Genomic DNA, 20,736 nt, shown 5'->3' on the forward strand with positions numbered 1-20,736 from the left:
AAGATGCGCGCCTCATTAAACCAGGTGTAAATCTCACATGGCATTTAAGACGAAGAGCACCACAGAGGTGGTAGTGTGAAGGTCTCACGCTGCTTTGCAATTGATGCAACCATGAATTCTGACCTCTAATGGTAAATCTTAAAGGAGAATATTCGTCCATCAGTTCACGAGCTTCAGCCAAAAAATGCTTGTTTATCACGCCAGGACAATGATCTTAAACTCCAGCTGACTTAAAAAAAGTTTTGATATGGCCCAATCAAAGTCTGGACTTAAATCTGATTGGGATTCCTTCAATGAAGCTGAATTAAAACAATTCTGTAAAGATGAGTTGTCCAAAACTCCTCCACAGTGATTTAAAAGACTTGAAGGCTGTTAGTTTACTTTTTCACACAGGACCAGATTAGTTTGGATACTTCTTTTTCCCTTTATACATGATTCAACTGGAATACTGCTGTCTGCAGTCACGCAGGTCGTGTTTGTCTAATATTAAAATCTGTTTGAGAACGGTAAACATTCAAGGTACAAGAAAAAAAAAAATCTGAAATCTGTACGGAGGTGAACACTTTTTCACAGCAGTGTTCCTCTTATAAAAGTACATGTGGCAAAAATATATGCTTGATTGTAAAAGTGCCTCAAAAATATAGCTGATGTGAAAAAGAAAAATCTAAGGCTGCAAATAGTAGCTTTTCCTTGGCCTGTCAGGATGTGATAAAACGTGAGTAATGTGAAGATATAGTAAAAGGAATAAAACAGAGACAACAGTTGTAAGTCACAGGATCTTCACATCGTAAAACCAAATTATCTAAAGATTTATTAAGTTTTTATTATTTAGTCTTATCTGTTGTACTGTAGAGGTGCAGAAGTTGTCAGTGGATAAAGTATTTGATAGAACAGATCCGATGCAGGGGAAACAGTGCGCAACAAGCAGGAGAAAAAGTAAAATAGCACCTGTTGGCAAGAAAAATGCTGAGCATATCTCAGCCTATTTTGTATGCATTGACCAAGAGAGGCTGGGGTACGATGCGGTTTATGCCTTAATCATATGTTTATGTTTTGCTTTATTGCAGGTGGTTTAAACTGAACAGGTTACAATAAAAATGATATGAATGCGTGGTTTTCCACAAATCTCTCTTTTAAGGTCTCTGCGTGCCAATGTGGTGGCTGGTGCACGTTTGTAGTCTACTCACGGCAGAGGCTGCCTTCATCGTCTCCGAGCGGACAGTCAGCGCTGAAGTCACAGAGTTTGTCCAGAGGAATCGCCGGGCCCTGGTAACAGTGGTACTGTCCCTCCAGCGTGATGTTTGGACCCGGTGAGGGCGCTGGAAGAACAGGACAAGCAAAGCTTGGTTAAAACGGAGCGTTTTCACACTGTAGTCACGCGTGACTAAACCACCTGCCTGTAATGTAGCCACAACGCACTGCAGAGCTGAGGATTAAGTTTGTTTCCTGAACATCCCTGAGAGATTTAATGCATTATGTTGGATTAAAAAACAAAAAAGAAACTTAAATCTGAAGCTCTAAAAAAGTATCACAAACAAACAGGAAAAAAAAAAAAGTTCCGAGTACATTAGTTTCTGAGAAAGGTCAATACAACCCCTGACATATGCAGACGGCATGCACTGTCATAAATAACCTGAGACAGGTGGCATAAACTGTGAATACAGTACTCATCCATCAGAGGAGGAACACAGGCAGTGAAAACTATGACCTAGTTACTGTTAGCAGGCTTCACACATGGTGCAAGCTCACAAACACGCACACACATCCACGCACAACTGATATCACCTGTCTGTGCAGGCTCAATTGTCACCAGGCACATTTGCATATCTATGCAAATCAGAGCGCCGATATCTGTAGGTTCTGGAAACTGACTGCTAACCTTCACCTTAATCACCACAAACTGATCACAGAAGAAAAACAACAGAAGCAGGGAACTAAAACATAAAGCACTGATGGGGATCTTGTTTGTTTCCCTCTGTCATGAGGAAAAAAAAAAAAAAAAGGGGAAGTGATTATTATCACAAGTGACTGGCTGCTCGCTCTGTAGTCTGTCCTTGATCTATAATATGCAGATTTGTTCTCTGTTCAGGCGAACTTGGGAGTCGAAAGTCTGATAACAATCCCATGACATGGAGAGGCGAATGTGGAGCGAACACTGCTAGCTGCGCTGACAAGATACGCAGGAACGGCACAATGAATTTCATCACGGCACTTGTAATTAATGCATTTCTACCGCAGCTGAACCAGATGTAGGAGGCTTGGAATGACATTGAGACGACAGGACACCCGCCCGCCCCCCCAAAAAATAGAAAAACTAACCAGGAGGAGAAGATGCTGCAGGAGCTGCAGAAATAAAGAGAGAATTCAACAAAACATGAACATCAAACTTTTGTTTGATGTTGTTTGCAAAAATCTAATTTCTTTATACTACCCCAAGAGTTGGGACTGTATCAAAGTAAAATCTTTGTCAGAAAGAATGAGAGTGGTTTAAATATTCCTACATGAAATGTGACACACTTGTTAAAAAAGGTGAACATCTCAAACAAAGCGCTCTGGTTTCTAAGAAGGAAGCTGACTCAATGAGTTTTTGTTACTTTTACCAACACACACTTTCACATATTGTCTTTTTTTTACATTAGTGTGACAAGTATGAACGTAATTTTAATTATTAGCTTTTAATAGTTTGATTCATTATTTCCAGATAGTAATCATACACCTTTTCTGTGGGGCGCACATTTTTTATAGCCATCATCAAGCTTCTGGCATAAAATCTAGCAAGATATTTGACCAGTTTTTCACAATAGGACTTGTAGTGTTCGTTGAAACTAGTTGGTTTCCTGCTTGATGGCAACCTTCATAATTTTAACCAAAACTAATGTTTTGTGTGGGATCATTGTCCCGCTGGGTCAACCGACTGTGATCAAGTTTCAACCATCTAGCAGTCGGGTTGAGGTGAAGTTGAGAAAGACGTCTCCTTTATTGCATCCAGTTTTAAAAGCGCACCAGTAGCAATAGCAGAAAAACAGTCCCACAGCATGATGCTGCCACCACCGTGCTGTGCTCACCTTAGCTTCTCCAAACATTGTAGCCAGCCAGTTAAATATATGTTGCTTCTGAACATAAAACCTTTCTCAAACAGGCAGCTAGCTTGTCAGTGTGGGCTGTTGCAAATTTCTGTTGTGCTTAAAGGTGTCAGTTTTGATGCAAGGGCTTCTTTTCTTGTCCAGCATACACCCGGTCAGTCTACGGTAATGTTAGACTGGCCTCACTGTGGACAGTAACCCTGGTTCCAGAAGGTCCAGTGATATACGCCGAATGGCTGCATTGAGAATGAATAGCCTCCAGGCACTCCGGCTCCCTTTAATCCCTCATTTGATCTGTTGATCTTTAGGATTTGTTTCAGCTTTCCAAGTTGCTAAATTATGGTTAAATGAAACCATAGTCAAGTGTTAAATAATTTATTTTAGACAGAAAAGGCTTAAGTGGAAACCTGAAATTTATGCAGCCAGCCTCACAGAGAAAAAAAAAAAAATCCAAAAACCTTTGCACAGAAACTAGTAGTATTTACCAGTGGAAGAGCGGCCAGAAATCTCAGTTATGGCTCGTTCTCAGCTCACTTCGGTGTCTTTTTCTCTTTTGTGAGTGTGATAGAGAAGCATTAGCGCCCACTTGGAAACTGACACGCCCGGTGATGGATTAAAAGAGATTTCTTTTATTTTTTTTTGGTACAAAAACACATTAGTTGGACGCCTCCCACGGCCCACTGCTGTGCCAGGACCTCTGCGGCTGCGGAAAGCTACTTTAACATGTCAGTGAATGATCCACTTCACAATCTTTTTAAAATTAGCCCGAGTAAATTACTCTGATGATGAATACTGTTTTGTATCAGCCCTTAGAAACGGTCTCATTGGACTCTTTTTGGGAACTGAAAGCTGTATATAAAAAAAAAAAACAGCCTCAATGACGTGTGACATTAACAAGGAAATGTAAAGCTTGATTTGAAGGAAATAAGGAACATTTTTGTCTTTAGCAGCAAGTGTTCAGGTAAGGATGAGGTTTTGTTTGAGTTCCTAGTCGTTTTTTGTGCATTGGTTGGGCTCTGCAGCTTCTTCTTTGTATAATCTTGCTACCACAAACAGAACAATTTATCAAAAAAGAAATAAGGAAATTTATCCAGAGTGAACCAAAACCTCTGGGCATTAGATCTAAATCCGCAGATTTATCTCCAGTTTGATGATGGGGGTGTAATATATGTAGAAGGAGTGATGTGGCTAACTTTAAGCCCCCAGAAGCAGGTAAGCGCAGCCAGACATGGCCGCGCAGACTGCAGTTCTTAAATCACACTTGTCAGATTGAGAAAACAAGTGGGTCAGTGGGGGATGAATTGCCTGTGGGATCCAGAGAGTTTTGTTATCTTCATGTTCATGGGGTCGCTTTGGGCTTTGCGAGGAGAATGATGTATGAGGGCCGAGGAGCAGGAGGATTTGCTGTTCAAACAGATACACAAACATAAGAGTGGTAGCTTGACAGAGTTAGATGTGGTAATATCAGTGTCTTATAAGTTTAAATGTGAAAAAAGCGTTACAGAGCATAAACTATTTTAAACAATGTTTTTGTACATAAAGTAGCTTATAAGCATACAGGTCTCGCTCAGAAAACTGTGTTTTCCCTGAAACGGCTAAACGGGAGTTGCAAGAGCAATGCCATTCATTTAGCTTTTATTTGGCAGGGCAACTCAAAGTCATACAAAATGGTGAAGTGGAAGGAAATTGCAAGAATTTTTCCCTGCATTTGCATTGAGGCGGTTTACACTAAGCCCTAAAAAAAAAAAAAAAAATAGCAGTCATTATTTAGTATAAATACAGCTGATCTGTGGACAACCCCAGAGGGGTGCTAGAAAGCACTGGTGAACAAAGCATCGTGAAGACCAAAGCACACAGCAGAAAGGTCAGGGAGAAAGCTGAGACGAAACTTAAAGGAAAGTTAAGTTCTAAAAAGAAATATCTCACATTTTGGACATCTAATGGAGGATTGTTCAGTATGGTACAACAGCAAATCCACCAAGACATGGCCCTCCACCTAAACTGACCGGCTGGGCAAGGACAGTATTGATCAGAGAAGAGGCCTACAGTATGTTAACTCTAAAAGAGATGTCCTCGAGCCAGGTAGGGGACGCAACACACACACGGCTCTGGTCAGATGAAACCCATCTGGCCTACATGCAGAACATTATCCAGCAGAAACCAGCACTGCGCACTGGCCTGAAACCAATTTTTTCCCCATGGGGAAACAAGGAGGTGGCAGCATCATGCTGTGGCGATGCTTTTCTTCAGCAGGGACAGGAGTTAATGAGGAAACAGATGGAGCTTAATGCAGGCCGATCAAAAGACTGCAGACTGGGGTTAATGTTCACCATTCAGCAGGACAATGACCCTAAATCAGAAAGGTTCAGCTCAAACTATTTTGAGTTAAAATGGTCCACACCACAACAACATTAAATGTGTGGGAATGCTTGCAAAACTAATGTACAGAAACGCTCTCAAAGGAGAATTGGCTAAATCTGTGCAGATTTTGGGCAGACGTGCAAAGCTGGTAGAGCGCAAATAGCAAAGAATTATAAAGTACCTTTTTGTAAAATAACAGCCAGCCCATAATGGTTCTACGACGGCTCTTTGGTTCCACTGTCGTCTGTTTTAGAGTAATTTTAAGAATTATGCATGACATTTTATCTTCCTATGCTGTTCTACTGTCTTTTACATGGTTTTATGTTGCCAAAGGCCGATCTGGGGACATGCATTGTAAATTAGCAAAGCTATAAATGTTTAAGTGTTCAGTATCTGTTTATATGTAATGCTTGTCTCCTTGCAAATAAATAATAAAGACATATCGCACAGATTTGCTGCTGGAAGACTGACTACAAATGAACAGAACAGTTTAAGATTCTTATTTGTAGAATATTTTGAAAACCATGTTTAATATTTACTTCCATTTTAATATTTGCTCTACTATGTGTTGATCTATCGCACAAAATCCAAACAAATCATACAGCGTAATCCCCTCCACCTTTGTGGTCAGATCTTGAAGAATCTGTTCGAGTTTGTTGTTTCAGAAAATGGTTTTCAAAAACGCCCCCTGCAAGCTTCAAATGAGACTTCAGCACAGCCATTTGAGGTAAAACTTTCTCAGCTCCAGCTGTGTTGAAGCAGTGAAATATTAAAAAGAGTGGTCTTCAACTTCATCTGTCGCATGTTTTGGATTTTTCTCTATACTCTAATGCCTGATTCTGATAGCTGAATTACCTTCTCAGCTGCTCATCACGTTCTGCAGAGGTCTGTTAAGGAGCTGTACTATAAATTTAGAGCAGGGTTGGGAAACAGTTCTACCGGATGTATGATGGAGTAAAACGTCCTCCATTTACGTTGTGACCAGATCATTAATCTTAAAAAGGAACAAAAAAATAAAAAAATAAAAGTTGAAAATGAGCTGCAAAATGAACAGAAAGCCAGTGGAATTTAAACTTCGTAGTTAAATTACCGTTTTTTTCCATTTCTGTTAACAGAGAGTGTCTACAGAAAGCAAGCAAAAAGGAAAACATTTCACTAATACTTTCAAATCATCTTTTGTTCTCTATTTCTGAAAAGAAGCAATTACTAATTTCCTGCATTATTAGGATGTTTTTATTTCAAAAGACACATTTTTAAAAATAATTGTTTTTTTTTTTTTTTTTTTGCTTTTTTTGCTGTTCTTCTGAACATTTTCTTTTGAAGACAGATTATATTGATTTTTCAATGTTTTGTGAATCAGTGCCAAAGTAATATGACAAAAGGGTAACAACGGACATATGAATCTGTAAATCCAGCAACACATAAAATATTTGCACTTTAAAGTCATGAAACTACAGAACAGCTTTTGTGTAAATGTAGTTTTGGGACATAATTTCTGGATTCTGTCTGCTTCATTAATTTGAAAGGTTCATGGACTAGGAAGGACAAAGAGAAACTTGGAGACATGTATCGCAGTCTAAGGAGATGAGGTTTCATAGCATTTGTTTGGTGTCTCACTTTGGAGAATGCCTCCAGCGTTGCCCGGTCAGAAGTTTAAATATCACTACGCCTGCGCTGTACGCTGGCATCAGTCACGTCTATGTCAGGAGGGGCCCGGACCTATCCCCATCAATAAGGCTGATGTAATTCCAAAACCTCTTCTCATTTCTCTCAGAAGCCTTTCCAACAAGTGTACTACTGGGCACTAAGCTAAACTGTCCACTGACTGGGTGCACAAAGCTGTCACGTGCGCTTGTTCCCAGCCATACGGTCATCCACTAGCCTGCAATGAGTAGCAATCTGTTTCCTGGTTAGTGCAAGCGCAAGCAGTAGCTTATTAAATAAGCAGATATACTTAAATACGGGTAACAATACCTTACTGGTAGCAATACAGTACAGCAATAGCTAGCTCATACATATTAGCTGTGCAAGGTTTTTGAGAGAGCCCTGCTAGCACAAAAAAAACCCCGATAGCTAGCTACAGCTACCGCGGGGAACAGCGGTGTCGATGAGGAAGGATCCAAGCTCTGACCCTGCAGTAACAAAATGTCCTTGTGGGACACCTGGCTGTGTCTCGTGCATGGATGGGACCCATGCTCAAGCAGTCTTAACCTCCACTCAAGAAGGCTTTACCCTGTTAGCTGCTTTGCCGCAAGCTAGCCCTCCAGGTTAGTTTGTCTGGAGGACACCTGCTAATGTGTGAGCCGGCCACAGCACAGGGCAAAGGTGAGGTGGGACCACTCACTACACCTAGCCCAAGCTGGACAGATGCAGACCCCTAGCTAATGCCGCACCATCACATACTTTCTCAACTTCTCAATTGATCCTGGATAAGGATCAATTGAACAACATGTGAACATCAAGCCCAAACATATTTTAGACAAATATCAACTCGAAGTTATTTTGCATTAGAAAAATCTGAGTAAGGATGGTGAATTAAAAGTTAATTAGGAAGTAAAATATAATTGCTTTTGTTTTTATCCTTAATAGATTACTGCTCAACTATACTAACTATATCACTCAAAGCAAAACAGCTGGTTAAAAAAAGGGTTAAGTGAGGTGACATCCTAATACAAACCAAATCATTGCCTCCTCATAATTTCACCATCTTGTTTAAATGTTTTTGTAAAAGCAACAACATGAACTTTATAAATTTAACTTACAAAGAGCAAATTAAGAAATGTTATTAAATGATTTATAATTTTTACTGAAATGCTTTAATCACATTTTCCTACTCATGTGCTCATTTTTTATTTGGGGATTTTCCCAGCAAGATGTTTACTTAATGTCACATTTTCATTTTGACTTTTTTTTTTTTACAAAGACCTTTTTTGTCCTTTCGCAGCATACACAGGCAGTGTTTTATGTGAGGAAACAACAGAATCCCACACTTCCTAAGAAAGAGGTGACAAATAAAAACTAAGCTAACGACAGCCTAAACAACAGTTTAGCTGTTTAATTCTTTGCCAAACAGAGAATTCCCAAGTATTGCAACAAAACACAGGAAAAAAAAAATTATTTCAACTACTTCATCTGCGATATTTGAGAATCTTTACTTACAAGGTATAGGTCAATTGTACCAAAACACAATGTGGAGAAAAACTTAGAACGCCCCATTATTCACCAGCTTGTAAAAACCTATCAAATATAATAAATGTTTTAAATGCTAAGGCAGGCCTGTGAATTTTGAGATGGAGCTCATAGATGCTTTTTCTCTAAACCTTTCATGGCTTCACCAGGCAGTGAATTTGATGTGACGTTCACTCCTGAGAAGATTGGCAGCGATCCTAAACGTGTTGCTCTTTTGAATGTTTCTTATGGTAAAATAATAGACTTTATGTACCATCATGAACAGTTAGAGTGTATTTCATTAGAAGTACCTGGCAGTTACCTTTCCTCTTAAATCCATTGGGAGCTGCAAGGGTGAACTTTCCACACAGATTTCGCCTTTTTCATTTCGGACCTCTGAGGTGAGATTTAAATCATTTCAGAATTTTGTCAAGATCAGAACATCTTTTCTGTGTCCTGAAAGATGATATATATTTTTATGTAATTTCTCACCCATATCATGTCATATAATTTAGTCCTTTGGGAATGTACTGGACGCGGCGGTTCCCTTTTTACATGATTCATCAGCTGAAACCAATTCAATAGCAACACTTAACATTTCCAAGTTTTGCATAACCTTATCGGGAAGATCAGATTTGAGAGATGCACATCACTCTTTCTGCAGGTTATCAGATCATGCAAAGCAATTCGTCACTCCGCGTCAATGGAACTTGCCATGGTTTATTGGACACTGCTTGTAGATTTGAATACAAACAGAGGCGTCTTTGTTGCAGGCGGGCTCCAAAGACACTTTTCAGAATAATGGGGGGAAGAAGTCTGGGAGTGAAATTAATACAGCTTTTGTCTTCCTACAGATGAGCAAGCATGTCAGTCAGGGCTGAAAACTCCTGTGTCTGAGGAGGGATTTCATGCTGAAAAAGCAGCTGCCTGCAGATCTACTGTGCCCAGAATGGCAAAGAGATAAAACAACAGAAAATAAACCATTTTAGCAGACTTGATTGAGTCTATCATCATCTTCAAAAGTAGTTAGACCTCATTAATTACACTGTGTAATCCCCGCTCTCAAAGGCCATGCTGGGTACGGCGGACAGAAATCTCAGGCGACCAAAGCGGCGGTGCCACTGCTATCTTGGCGACCCATTAAAGGCGAAATCTTGAGCCATTCGCGGAGATTTACAGCGGCTGCAGTGTTGAAGATAGATGCAGCCGTGCTTGCTGCCGGACAGTCGATGGGGCAAGACATATTTGCTCATGAATTCAATTAACTGCACACGGTCACGCTCGATTGGTGCGAGCTCTGCCCAATCACTATTACTATCTGTCATGCTCCATGCCGGAGAGAGAGAGAGAGCACCAAAGGGTGAGCCGAGAGGAGACGGGAAGGGAAAATAATACCTTTAACATTCCCAGGATAATAACTTTGATGTTGCTGTCATTTACTGCAGAAGAATTACACAATATCTGATTTGTTGTTTTGTTTTCTTCTTGTTTTTCCCATTTACGTGTTGAGATCCCTGGGTTTCTGGTGGTAAATAAGTATTTCCAGTGTTTTTCATAACTTCTGTGATTCTCTCTGACATCAATGTGTCTTATGGACTAAAAACTGACTGACGGTAACCCTTCCCTGTCTTTTTTAGTTCTTGCAGTTGATTACAACTTGTTGTCTTTGGTTACAAACATGCTTTGTGTGAAATGGCCACAGCTTTTTTTAGTGAGGTTACAATGTGGAAAGTTTCCTATACGCACAGGTCCAATATTTAGTGTTCTGATCCTTTAACAACTTTGTCAATATTACACAGTGTAAAAGACATAGATCATCCCCAAATTGTTCCTGGGTTGTTGGTAGAAGTTGCTGCTGGAATATAACGAAATCTTACTCTTTATCAATGGCAGCGTACTTAGGCTGAATTGGGAGGATGTCCAAAACGATCATGTCACCAGTCGTCTGGCGCCCATCCTCGTACTTCCTACAGAATTTCACTCGGTCCTTGATGATATTCTTTAAGAGAAGTGACTTCTTCATCTCCCTTCTCGTCTAAAAGCCCTATAGTTTTTACTATGCATGAAGGTATTGTCTTAACAGCCAGCTGCCAGTGTTGAGCGAGCTCTGCACAGGTGGAAAACTCTGCTGTGTCTTCCTAGGAAGCAGAGCTACCAGGAGCTTGAAGTAAACACTTAGAATCCTGGCTGCACACTCTTCTAGGGATGTGGCCATCGCCAACATTAAAAAATTATTTGAATTCAATCTGCTTATCATTTGGTTTGAATTTAATTACAAGCACATCTTATGTAAGTTTTAACATCTGTTTCCACAGACTGTGGTAATCTGCGGAGCCATGACATCTGTTGGTGTTGGTCCACTGTGTTTTACCAAGTCTAAAATAGGCCCTGCCGTTCACTAGAACATTTTTAGTGCGCTTAATGTCCCCCTCTGCAAACTATATAGCAGAGTTGGGCATGTCAGACCATGAGGGTCAGTGTCCTGCATATTTAAGGATTTGCTGGTTAAACACATGTGGCCCATCGTTAGCAGGCTTCTGCAGAGCTTGGTGCCGGGCTCTGGAGATTTTTCAATGGCTCAAATCAGGATATAGAGCAAAGGGGGAAACATGAAGACAAGTCATATCTACTGATGCAGTAACTCATGAAAAAGAAGCCCCAACCAAGCATTGAGTGCGTAATAGTGCAGGGAAATACTTTCAAAAGGCTGGCATTTCTTGATAAAAAACAAAACAAAACACTTTTTAAAATTGATCCCATGTAAACAGAAATTTGTGTTTTTCATTAGCAAGCAACAAGTCACAGTTAACAGAAAGAAGTCAAAAATGTATATGAGTCGTTTTATTTTTTGAACAAAATTACCTAAAGGACTGATTTTAGGTTTCTATGTGCCTGAAATCTCAACATAAGCCCTTTCATGGTTCTGTTTTCTGCCAACCTCAGCAGATCTATTATCATAAGTCAACCTCATGAAAATTCTTTCAGATATAAAAAGCTGCAATTTTGAAATAAATTATATAATAAATCGATGCAGTTGAAATATTATAATTACAGAATGAAGTCAGAGAAGGTTAGACTGTAAATCTCTTGAGTTACTCATAGGGGTCAATGAATCTCGTTCTCCGACTGCAACAGATGGACGTTTCCATAATTTCCAAAGGTTGACACATACTGTAGCCACACACTAATTGGAGTGTACATTTTGATATTAAATGGATTAAACTGCCTCAGTGAGCACATTAAGAATGTTATGCCAAAGTTCCTGGTGCAATGAATCAGATTAGATTTAAGGTCGCAGTGTCATAATGACTGGCTTCGATTCAATAACGCTTTGGGTCCGGAACAACCCAAAAGTTTCTCCTCCACGTCAGATTAGGGTTGATTTAGACATCTGTTTCATTTGGTGTAGGGATGCTGAGAACACTTTACTCGGTGCCCTGGGCCATTTAACATTTGCTCAGGATCTTAAAATGAAACCGCCTGTGTAGATTGCTTTGGAAAGGTGCCTGCAAGAGACACCCAGTTTGTGTTGGGGGGTGTGCTTCTTGAGGAAAGGCCTAAGGCAAGAGATTAGAGGCAGAGTGTGATGAAGACTGGTGCTGCTGGATAGGGCTTTTGCTCTGCATGCTGAATACGCTGGTAACTGATGGGCTTTGTTTTTATTTATTTATTTATAAATGACTCAGATTTTATTTCACTGTCAAGATTTTCTCTTCAGTCATTTCCAAACAATGATTCATCCCTTTTAAAATCTTCGAGAATTTCTGAGAATTGCAAATCAAAGAATAACCATTTAGCTCCGAGTAAATGAGCCTGAAAGAATATTTTCATGATTTTTACATTCAGCTCACAACAATAAGTTTTAATGCAGTGAATGTGAAGAACTGCAGCCTTTTATATGCAACCAGCAATAAAGTCTTTTCAGTTATTTTCTCAAGCAATTTTGCTGGGAATGCAATCACAGTCTAACAACAACCAGTCCAATCCAGTTTTATTCCATGTCTTTAGGAAGAAGAAAATTCATTATAACTTTGTTAAAATTCACACTTAAACTGTAGGCATACATTTACGGAGTAAATTAGCATTTAGATTAAGATTTCCAGATGCAAAGTTGACACTAACTATGCAAAGGTCTGCTTCCAGGCATCTAGAGCAGGAACCTCTGTCTGTTTTTATCTGGTTTTCTGGGACCTTTTCTCTAGGTGTTTACCACTGCAGGAACATGGCGGATTCTACTCCATCAAATAGCCCTGCGAGGGAGGTAGTACTTGTTTCATGGACCCTGAAGTACGCATGGAGTTTTGTGGTGGCAGGGTGCTTTTGCAGTGATTTCGGAGTTTCAACTCCTCCACAGCTCATATTTTCTGTTTAAATTATGCAAAAGAAGATGTATAGTTTAAATCTGAATTTTAACAGGCTTTTTTTATATGTTATAAAAGTGCTGAATCTCTCTCACTCATTATAAATCAAGTAATATACTGTGGAAATCTTTAAACAGCATAGTACTATTTCGGTGAATGCTGCAATGTTCTCATGACTACCAGTCTGTAGCAGCAACATCTTGCAAACTCAAGATTTTTCCCAGTGCTGATTGGACTCCACCAAGTCAGTGCAATCCTGTTTGTGGTGGTCATGGACAGGATCTCAAGATGTAGATGTGAAGAGGAGGATAGCTACATTGAGAACCTCAAGGTCTGCTTTTTTAGATAATGTGGTTGTGTTTGCATCATGGGATAAACACCCTCATTTGAACACTGCATTTTGTGTCATTCTTTGTCTAATATTAAAATTGTTTGATGGTTTGAAACATCAGGGTTCCCGCCAGTGCATTTCAGTGTAATGGACCGTTACGCAGAAGGCTGTTGTCAGCATTACGCTGAAATAGCTAATTTTTTATGAGCGTAAAGGTCAGTACGACACGGAACAGTACTACACATATGTTAGAGAACAACATAGAAAGGTCAGTAAAGATCACGAATGTGCACCAGCACAGTGTTAAATCTCTGGTACAACAACAACCACCAAGCTAATGCTAGCTATTATTAGCTTAATGACGAGGTGGACTACGCAACTCACCCACCCACCCCCACCATTAAGCTGAAAGAAAAAAAAAAAACCTGGTGAGGACCCTGAACATTTATGTGACAAACATACGTAAAAACAAAGACCTAACAACACCAACCCCTCATAAATGTACTTCCACATTGCATGTGAATCTGTTCTTGTGCGTCAGAAAAACAGACGCCGCTCAGGTGTGACGCAGCTCTGAGTTTAGATATCCCCAACCATATTTGTGTACACCTGTTTGACATCGTGAACTTTACCTACATGCACATGAATGACTCTGATGTGCACTCATGATTTGATGCCTGTTTACAAGACTGACTGCAAACAATGAAATCCGTTATACTCTATTGCTCATCTTTATGGGCCACCGCTGTTCTGCAGGTCATCCCGTAACATTCACCAATCTTTTTTTCAGTTCTGACATAATTTCAGATTAAACATCGCATTCTGACAGTAATGTGGACAAGATCTGTTTATTTTATGAGATCAAAGAAATTAACATCTCAATATCCTGCTGTGACTCTGTTAAAGAGCCTTTCTTGGAGCCATCTGAAGTCCACTTCCTTCCCTCCCTGCTTCCATAATGCTGTGTTTGATCGATGTGCCTCAGGACACCCTCATTCTCCTGTGTATCTAATCGTGACGTGTGGAGTTGCCGTGACGCTCCATTGAGAAGCTGCTGCTGCACGGTGCAGTGGTTAAGGAAATGGTCCAGGAGAGAGAAGGTCATTGGTTCAGACACCCTCAGGGTTCACAGCTGCCACAGCTTAGCTTTACCTACAGTTTCCTGCCTAACTCATGGGCGCCAACACTTACGAGGTTTTCCAAGCGACGGACATTTGTTATCTCACCGCCGTGCTACGGCACGCTGCCACAGTCAAAGTCAAATCTGAGACTGATAGGATCTGGTAATAAGCTTGTCAGTCCTTGCGGATGCTTCTGTTTATACCCAGGATGCATAAATATATTAAAGGTTAAGATCACTCATGATGTTTGCTTTGTTACAACCATAAGCGACTGTCAGAATGCAAGACGCAGCCACACAAGTCACTTTCAGGTGCAGCAAATTGGATTGCTTGTTGGCCCAGTGACTGATGAATTAATTAAAGTGGATGGGATTGAAGGAAGAAGGCAGAAGCGGCACCATTTGTATTCACAATATCTGCGCGTACAACACTGACAGGGAAAAACAGCGTCTCTTGAGAAAGTCAAAGAGCAATGATGGACATTGCCACAATATTTGCCAACTCTGCTTTGTTAAAGTTCTCCTAATGTATAATTTCCTCTTCCAGTGAGCTTTTAAATTTACTTCTGGAATTGGCCCATGTCCTTCCAAAACCTTTATGTTCTCCTTGTGAAGCCATTGTATTCTTGATTTGGATGTATTCTTGTATCCGCTGTGAATGAAATCTCTCTTCATCTTCGGCTTTCTCAAAGACAGCTACACGTTTTGGTTTAGATCTGTCTAGTATTTAGAAATATTCTGAATTATGTGCCCCTTACCAAACCATCAGCATATTCTTCATCCCTCCCTCTTGGCATTCTTCCTGACCAGTTTCCATCACATTGTTTCATCAAAATAGGAGAAATACTGAGTTTTTAAAGTCACTGTTGGTCCATATTTTCTCCAATTACTGACATCTGTCAGGTGAAGAATACCTTTGCTTAGTGCAAAGTAATCCCCATGGTCTTTTGCAACCTCTGCACACTATCAGCTCAGATGAATGATGCAAATAAACAAATGTCAGGGAAATCCTATTTGACAGCTGATCTTTATTTCAGGTCAATTAGATTCACTATAATTCAAGGCAGGTATAAACTTTCAAGAAGACTGAAATCTTGATCTGAATCAAAAGCTGCTTCCACAAAGTATTAATGCAGGTTGTGCACATTAACTTGGCTTAGTTATATATGTATGCATGACTAAGGGTAAAATGGTTTTGCACCTAATTATAATGATCTTTTATTTTATATCGCCAACAATCTGGCATTTTAACAGGGTCGTGGACACTTTCTAGAAGCACGTCTTGATTTTAAAAGCAAATTTACTACAAAGCAGATTTACTTTATTATTCAAAATTCATCACAAGAGCCTGGGCATAAAATTAATCATTGGCATGTTTCTTTCTCAGAATGAATCATGCTTGCTTTGCTGTTACGCAATAAAAATTAAGAACATTTTTTTTTCTCCTGAAAGTGATCAAATTAAATCTAAAAGCACTCTAATTAACAAATGAAACAAACTTTGGAACCAGTTCTGTCTCTAGAGATGATTGTTGGAGACATTTAGATCATTTTGTGTGCAAATGAAAGGGAAGAAATACAACAAACAAGCCCTATCTGGGTGGGTAACGCTTTGCTTAGCTTTACAGGACTGAAGGTAATCTGAGCTCAGGTTTGTGGCAGGTGCTGGAGGGGAAAACGAGGGAGGTGATGAAAGCCTGAGAGAGCGCCGAGACGGATTAGGGCTTCATTTGGGAGTGGGAGGTGTGCAGTGGGTGTTGTGCTGGGTACCCAGGTGGCGCCTGAGGAGAGTACAGCACGTCTGCGTGCCTTTTCTCTCTGCTCGACACGGCTTATGTGCTGCCTGGCAGGAGAACACGGTGAACCCGGAGCTGAGAACAATTAGATGCTGTTCAACCATGGCTGGATTTGCATGAGCAGCAGTACCCACTGTGCTTGGTGCTAACAGTGACAGAGAAGACAAAAAGTATATATATATATATATATATATATATATATATATATATATATATATATATATATATATATATATATATATATATATATATATATTATTTAAAAAATATCACAGCAGATTGATGCAAACAGAAGGGGTGGAAATCGAGCAGTCTGTTTTTTGTTGCTTTAATTTCTTCATTGTAAGGAGAATCAAGTCAAACAGAGTACTGAAATCCTGGCTTTAAAAATTGATGCTACACTACTGTCACAATGTCAATGTTAGGCCAGAATGACATTTAAAACATAAAATCCCACAATAGATACATGCAGCACAACCTAATTTTACTCCTGCCTGCTTTCACAGGATCTGAGATGTAAAGTAGCAGCCAGTTGTTGCTGATCAAACACTAAGTTGGAAAGACATTGGCAAAGACCCTAGAGAGACAATTCGTGCTGCCTGTCAATGAAGGATTGAATGGAAGGATTATAATATCATGTGAAATTGATCGGAAATCTGTCATTTGACCGGGAAAAACAAAAACAAACAAACTATTCATAAGTTCAGACTGGCTAAGACAGATGTTGATTTTTCCGAGGGTAATGATACAATACTCACAAACTTACTAAAATCCCAAGAGACCCATCTTTGAACTGGCCTCAGTTAGCTTGTTAAATGCTAAAGATCATGACAGGACAATTAGAAGAAAAACTAAACACGTACGGCCTGTGGCCTTCTGGGAGGCTAAAGAACAAAGTAGAGATGTTCAGCCACAACACACAGTTACAATACCAGTAAAAACACTGCAGTGGAGGTGTGATGAGTTGGGTTTGTTTCGCAGCGACAGATGCTAGACACCTTGTGGTCACTAAGTCAACAAAAGCATTTCTCAAAGCAAATGTGACGCCATCTGACAGCTGAGGCTTGGTTCAAACTGGGTCATCAACAAAATGATGATCCCAAACACAGCAACAAATCTACAACTCACTGGCTGAAAAAAAGAACACAAGGTGTTGGGTTTTAATGGGTTAAAATCCAGGTGCGTGTGTGTGTGTGTGTGTGTGTGGGGGGGGAGCCTTAAGGGAGCCATCCAGAAACAGATCTCTGCAAACCTCAATGAACTGAAGCAAAGACAAGTGATGCAAAATCTCTCAACAATGAACCAAGACTAAAACGGTGTACATAATCTTTTTCCCGTGCATCTTTGTGCACTTATGAATAATTATTATGACCCGAAAAAGACCAGATCATTATGATGTCCTCCCACATAAAACCATACTATTAAAAGCTGTTGTTTCCTCCCTAACATGGTAACAAACACCTATACTGTCTAAATAGATAAATCCAAAAGCTAAACTTCGATATACTCTTTTTACAGTTCCTGATTTTTGTTTTCCCTGTATTCATGATCTCTCTCTCTCTCACTTTCTGCATATCTGAACGTCGAATTTAGCAATTCAGGCATAGCTGATTTGTTGTCCGATGGCCAGCTGGGGGAGTTAAGCTGCATGAAATCAAAAGTGCCTCTCTGTTGCTCTGACCTGAAGTCCAAACGACGGATAAATATTTCCTGCTGAGGTCTGTTTCTCCTTCATCCAGAGGTATAAAATAAGACATCATTAACTACTATTTCCAAACCTTTGTTTTTCACCTTAATAGAATTGCAATGAGCATATACTCTACTGTTATATTCTTATTTAATGTAATGTTTTCAAGTGTTTTCTTATAAAGTGGTTTATATTTCTGAGAATCCACAGCGTAAGGACATTTAAATTGTCTCCATTGTGCAGAAAAGTCTATTGACCAGGTTATCCACTCAACAGCAGGGAGTAATAGGAACACGCAGGGGGAGAGATTCACAGGAAAATGTTTAGGTATGATTTCCTTTTAGTTAATAATTTAGTTTGAAGAGGAGTTTAGTCTGTGTAAAAGGCAAGTTAGTTCATTATTAATATTAATGAAAAATATGCTAAAGTAACAGCTTTTTCAGTTAAACTATCATAGCCTCATTAATCTGTGGCCTTAGATTTCACCTTTACTGGCTTGTTAAGATGTGTGTGTGTGTGTGTGTGTGTTCCAAGAGTAATAATCAAGAATTAGCTGTTTTTATTTCCAGAACATAGAGTAAGAGTCAGGCTCTAAATAAGGTCATTATGGGAGCCAGGAAATTAAACTAACTCTGCAGGAGCCCGCTAACTGCTGTAAAAATGTCACAAAAATGGTGGTTAAATATAACCATTGACGTGACAGCATCACAATGCAGGAACAAAACATCTGTTCGGCATCATTCACTGTGTCCGCTTGAAAGTTAAAGGTGCAAAGTTCCTCTGAATAACCTTGTTGGAAAAAAAAAAAAAAGGCTCGCCAGCTGTTACGTGGTGAAGCGGATGTTCTGCTTGTAGATTTACGGCAGTTTGGTAGAAAAGGGAACACTGCATGAGGAATAAGAATGGAGCATGAGTATCGAGAAATGTCAGATGCAGTTTGTTAAAGTGAAAGTTAATAGTTTTGCTCGATTCAGGCTATAACAGGACAATTATCTAAAGAATAGATGTGCAAATAACTTTTGTGCTGCAATTTTTCCACAATTATTAAAAGTATTTCCCACTGTAGGTCATGATGTGGCCTGCCAGAGGTTTCCAGAAGCAGGCCTTTTTTAGCTTGAGCTGCTTTTTTAAATGAGCTTTCTGGTTGTCACCTGCACGCTTAACTCGGTGGTCTTTCAAATGTAACAAACGGTGTCCCTCAGGGCTCTGCGTTAGAGCCAATGCTTTTAATAATATTAGTTTTTAATTTAGCTTCTTTATTGACTTTTCAAATGCACAACCAGTGTGTAAAAAACAAGCATTACAAACAAGATTATGTTGACATTCAGAAAAAGTAGAACCAACCTAACAGTAACAAGCTAAATAAGTAAAAGAAACTTAAAGATAAATAATAAAGAGCACATTCTTCTCAGTTATTTTCATCACCAAATAATGTTACATGACATGTTTATTCCTTGAACCTGCACAGACATAAGGTGCATGGGGGAATGTACAGATATTAGCCATTATGATCATTACTTTCCAATCATTTCCAAACAAGGTGCCCATACCTGCAAGAAGATACATTGTTCAAAAGAAGCTATCTTGGTTAATTCATCTCTCCCATTCTTTAAAACAAAAATTTTCTTTTGACTTCCCAAGACTACGCTATTTCCTGTTGTGAGAGCTAGTTTCATCAATGTGTGCATTTGTGTGGATAGGCCAAATGTCCTCAGGAAAATATCAAGGATACATAAAGCTGGTCCCTCCCTGAACTCTACCTTCAGTAGCTTATTGATACACTGGATAAAAGCCACACAAAGGTTCTGCACCATCTCAACTTCACTGAACATATGTACCAATGTGCCTCTTTTCTTTCTCACACCACCAACACTTATCCCAGCCTTGACATCTTTGCTGGGGTCCAGTTGTTCCTATTCAGTTTGCATAATATCTATTAATAATTTGGGTCAGAATATTTGCGAGCCATTTTTTTCCCATCTCTATCCTGGTAACACAGTTGGTGACTGCCATTCAAACATAGATGACCTATTGTTCGACCTACTGTTTAACCTCAATATTGCACTGTAGGCTAAAAAAAGCTATGCTGTTTTCAAACAAAGACGACATTACTGCAGTCATCCCTGCAACCTTAACCACATACTTACAGTATGTCCTATTATAAATATCTTGGCACGTTAATTGAAGTTTACATTTAAGTCCTGTATAAAGGATTGTTTTATATAAACTAAAAAATTAGGGCTGAATCGTGTATTTGATTAAACAGGAAGCGACAGCGCACTGCAGCCACTGTCTTACTTCACATTGACTACGCTGACATTTATATGATTGCTCCCTTTAGGTCGGTGCAGATGTTGGTTGCTGTTTATCACTGACATTCATCACTGGATGTAGAGATTCACCAGATGCTTTATTGCTCACAGTCAGACTTTGCACTGACTTTCACTTACAAATCAATGATCAATGGTTTCCTAACACTGTATCTAGCTTCCTTTACATCACTTAAGGAGAGCAACTACAGCCTCCATTCAAGGACTTTAACTATACTCAGTGTTCCTTTAGTGCGTACAGAACTATTAAAAAAGACATCTACTTACAATGTCTTTCCACTTGAAACAAACAACGGGACTTGAAGCTCAGTGCAGCTTCAGGATTTCAAACAATGGAAAAAGTCACTGGATGGTTTCCTATTTGAAAGAGTTTTATTATTAGTGTCCTCTGCTTATATTTATATTTACATGTACCGTAATCAGTCATGATTATACATCTAATATTGATGGCCTCAGAAATGTCTCAAAACATGTTTATTTGCAGAGAAAATGGCACATTC

The 20,736-nt window shown here is 39.5% G+C and overlaps 1 protein-coding gene across 1 annotated transcript in view; it reads right to left on the reverse strand.

Annotated features, from left to right (window-relative positions):
• The window catches only part of LOC105925584 (ALK tyrosine kinase receptor), a gene marked incomplete at its 3' end in the record, with an annotated part of 482,037 nt that overhangs the window by 58,411 nt on the left and 402,890 nt on the right, over positions 1 to 20,736 (reverse strand). The window contains 1 exon segment of the mRNA XM_036132827.1: positions 1,188 to 1,319. Coding sequence (XP_035988720.1) covers positions 1,188 to 1,319 — 132 coding nt within the window.

The sequence above is a fragment of the Fundulus heteroclitus genome, unplaced genomic scaffold, assembly GCF_011125445.2.
Source record: "Fundulus heteroclitus isolate FHET01 unplaced genomic scaffold, MU-UCD_Fhet_4.1 scaffold_55, whole genome shotgun sequence".
NCBI lineage: Eukaryota > Metazoa > Chordata > Actinopteri > Cyprinodontiformes > Fundulidae > Fundulus > Fundulus heteroclitus.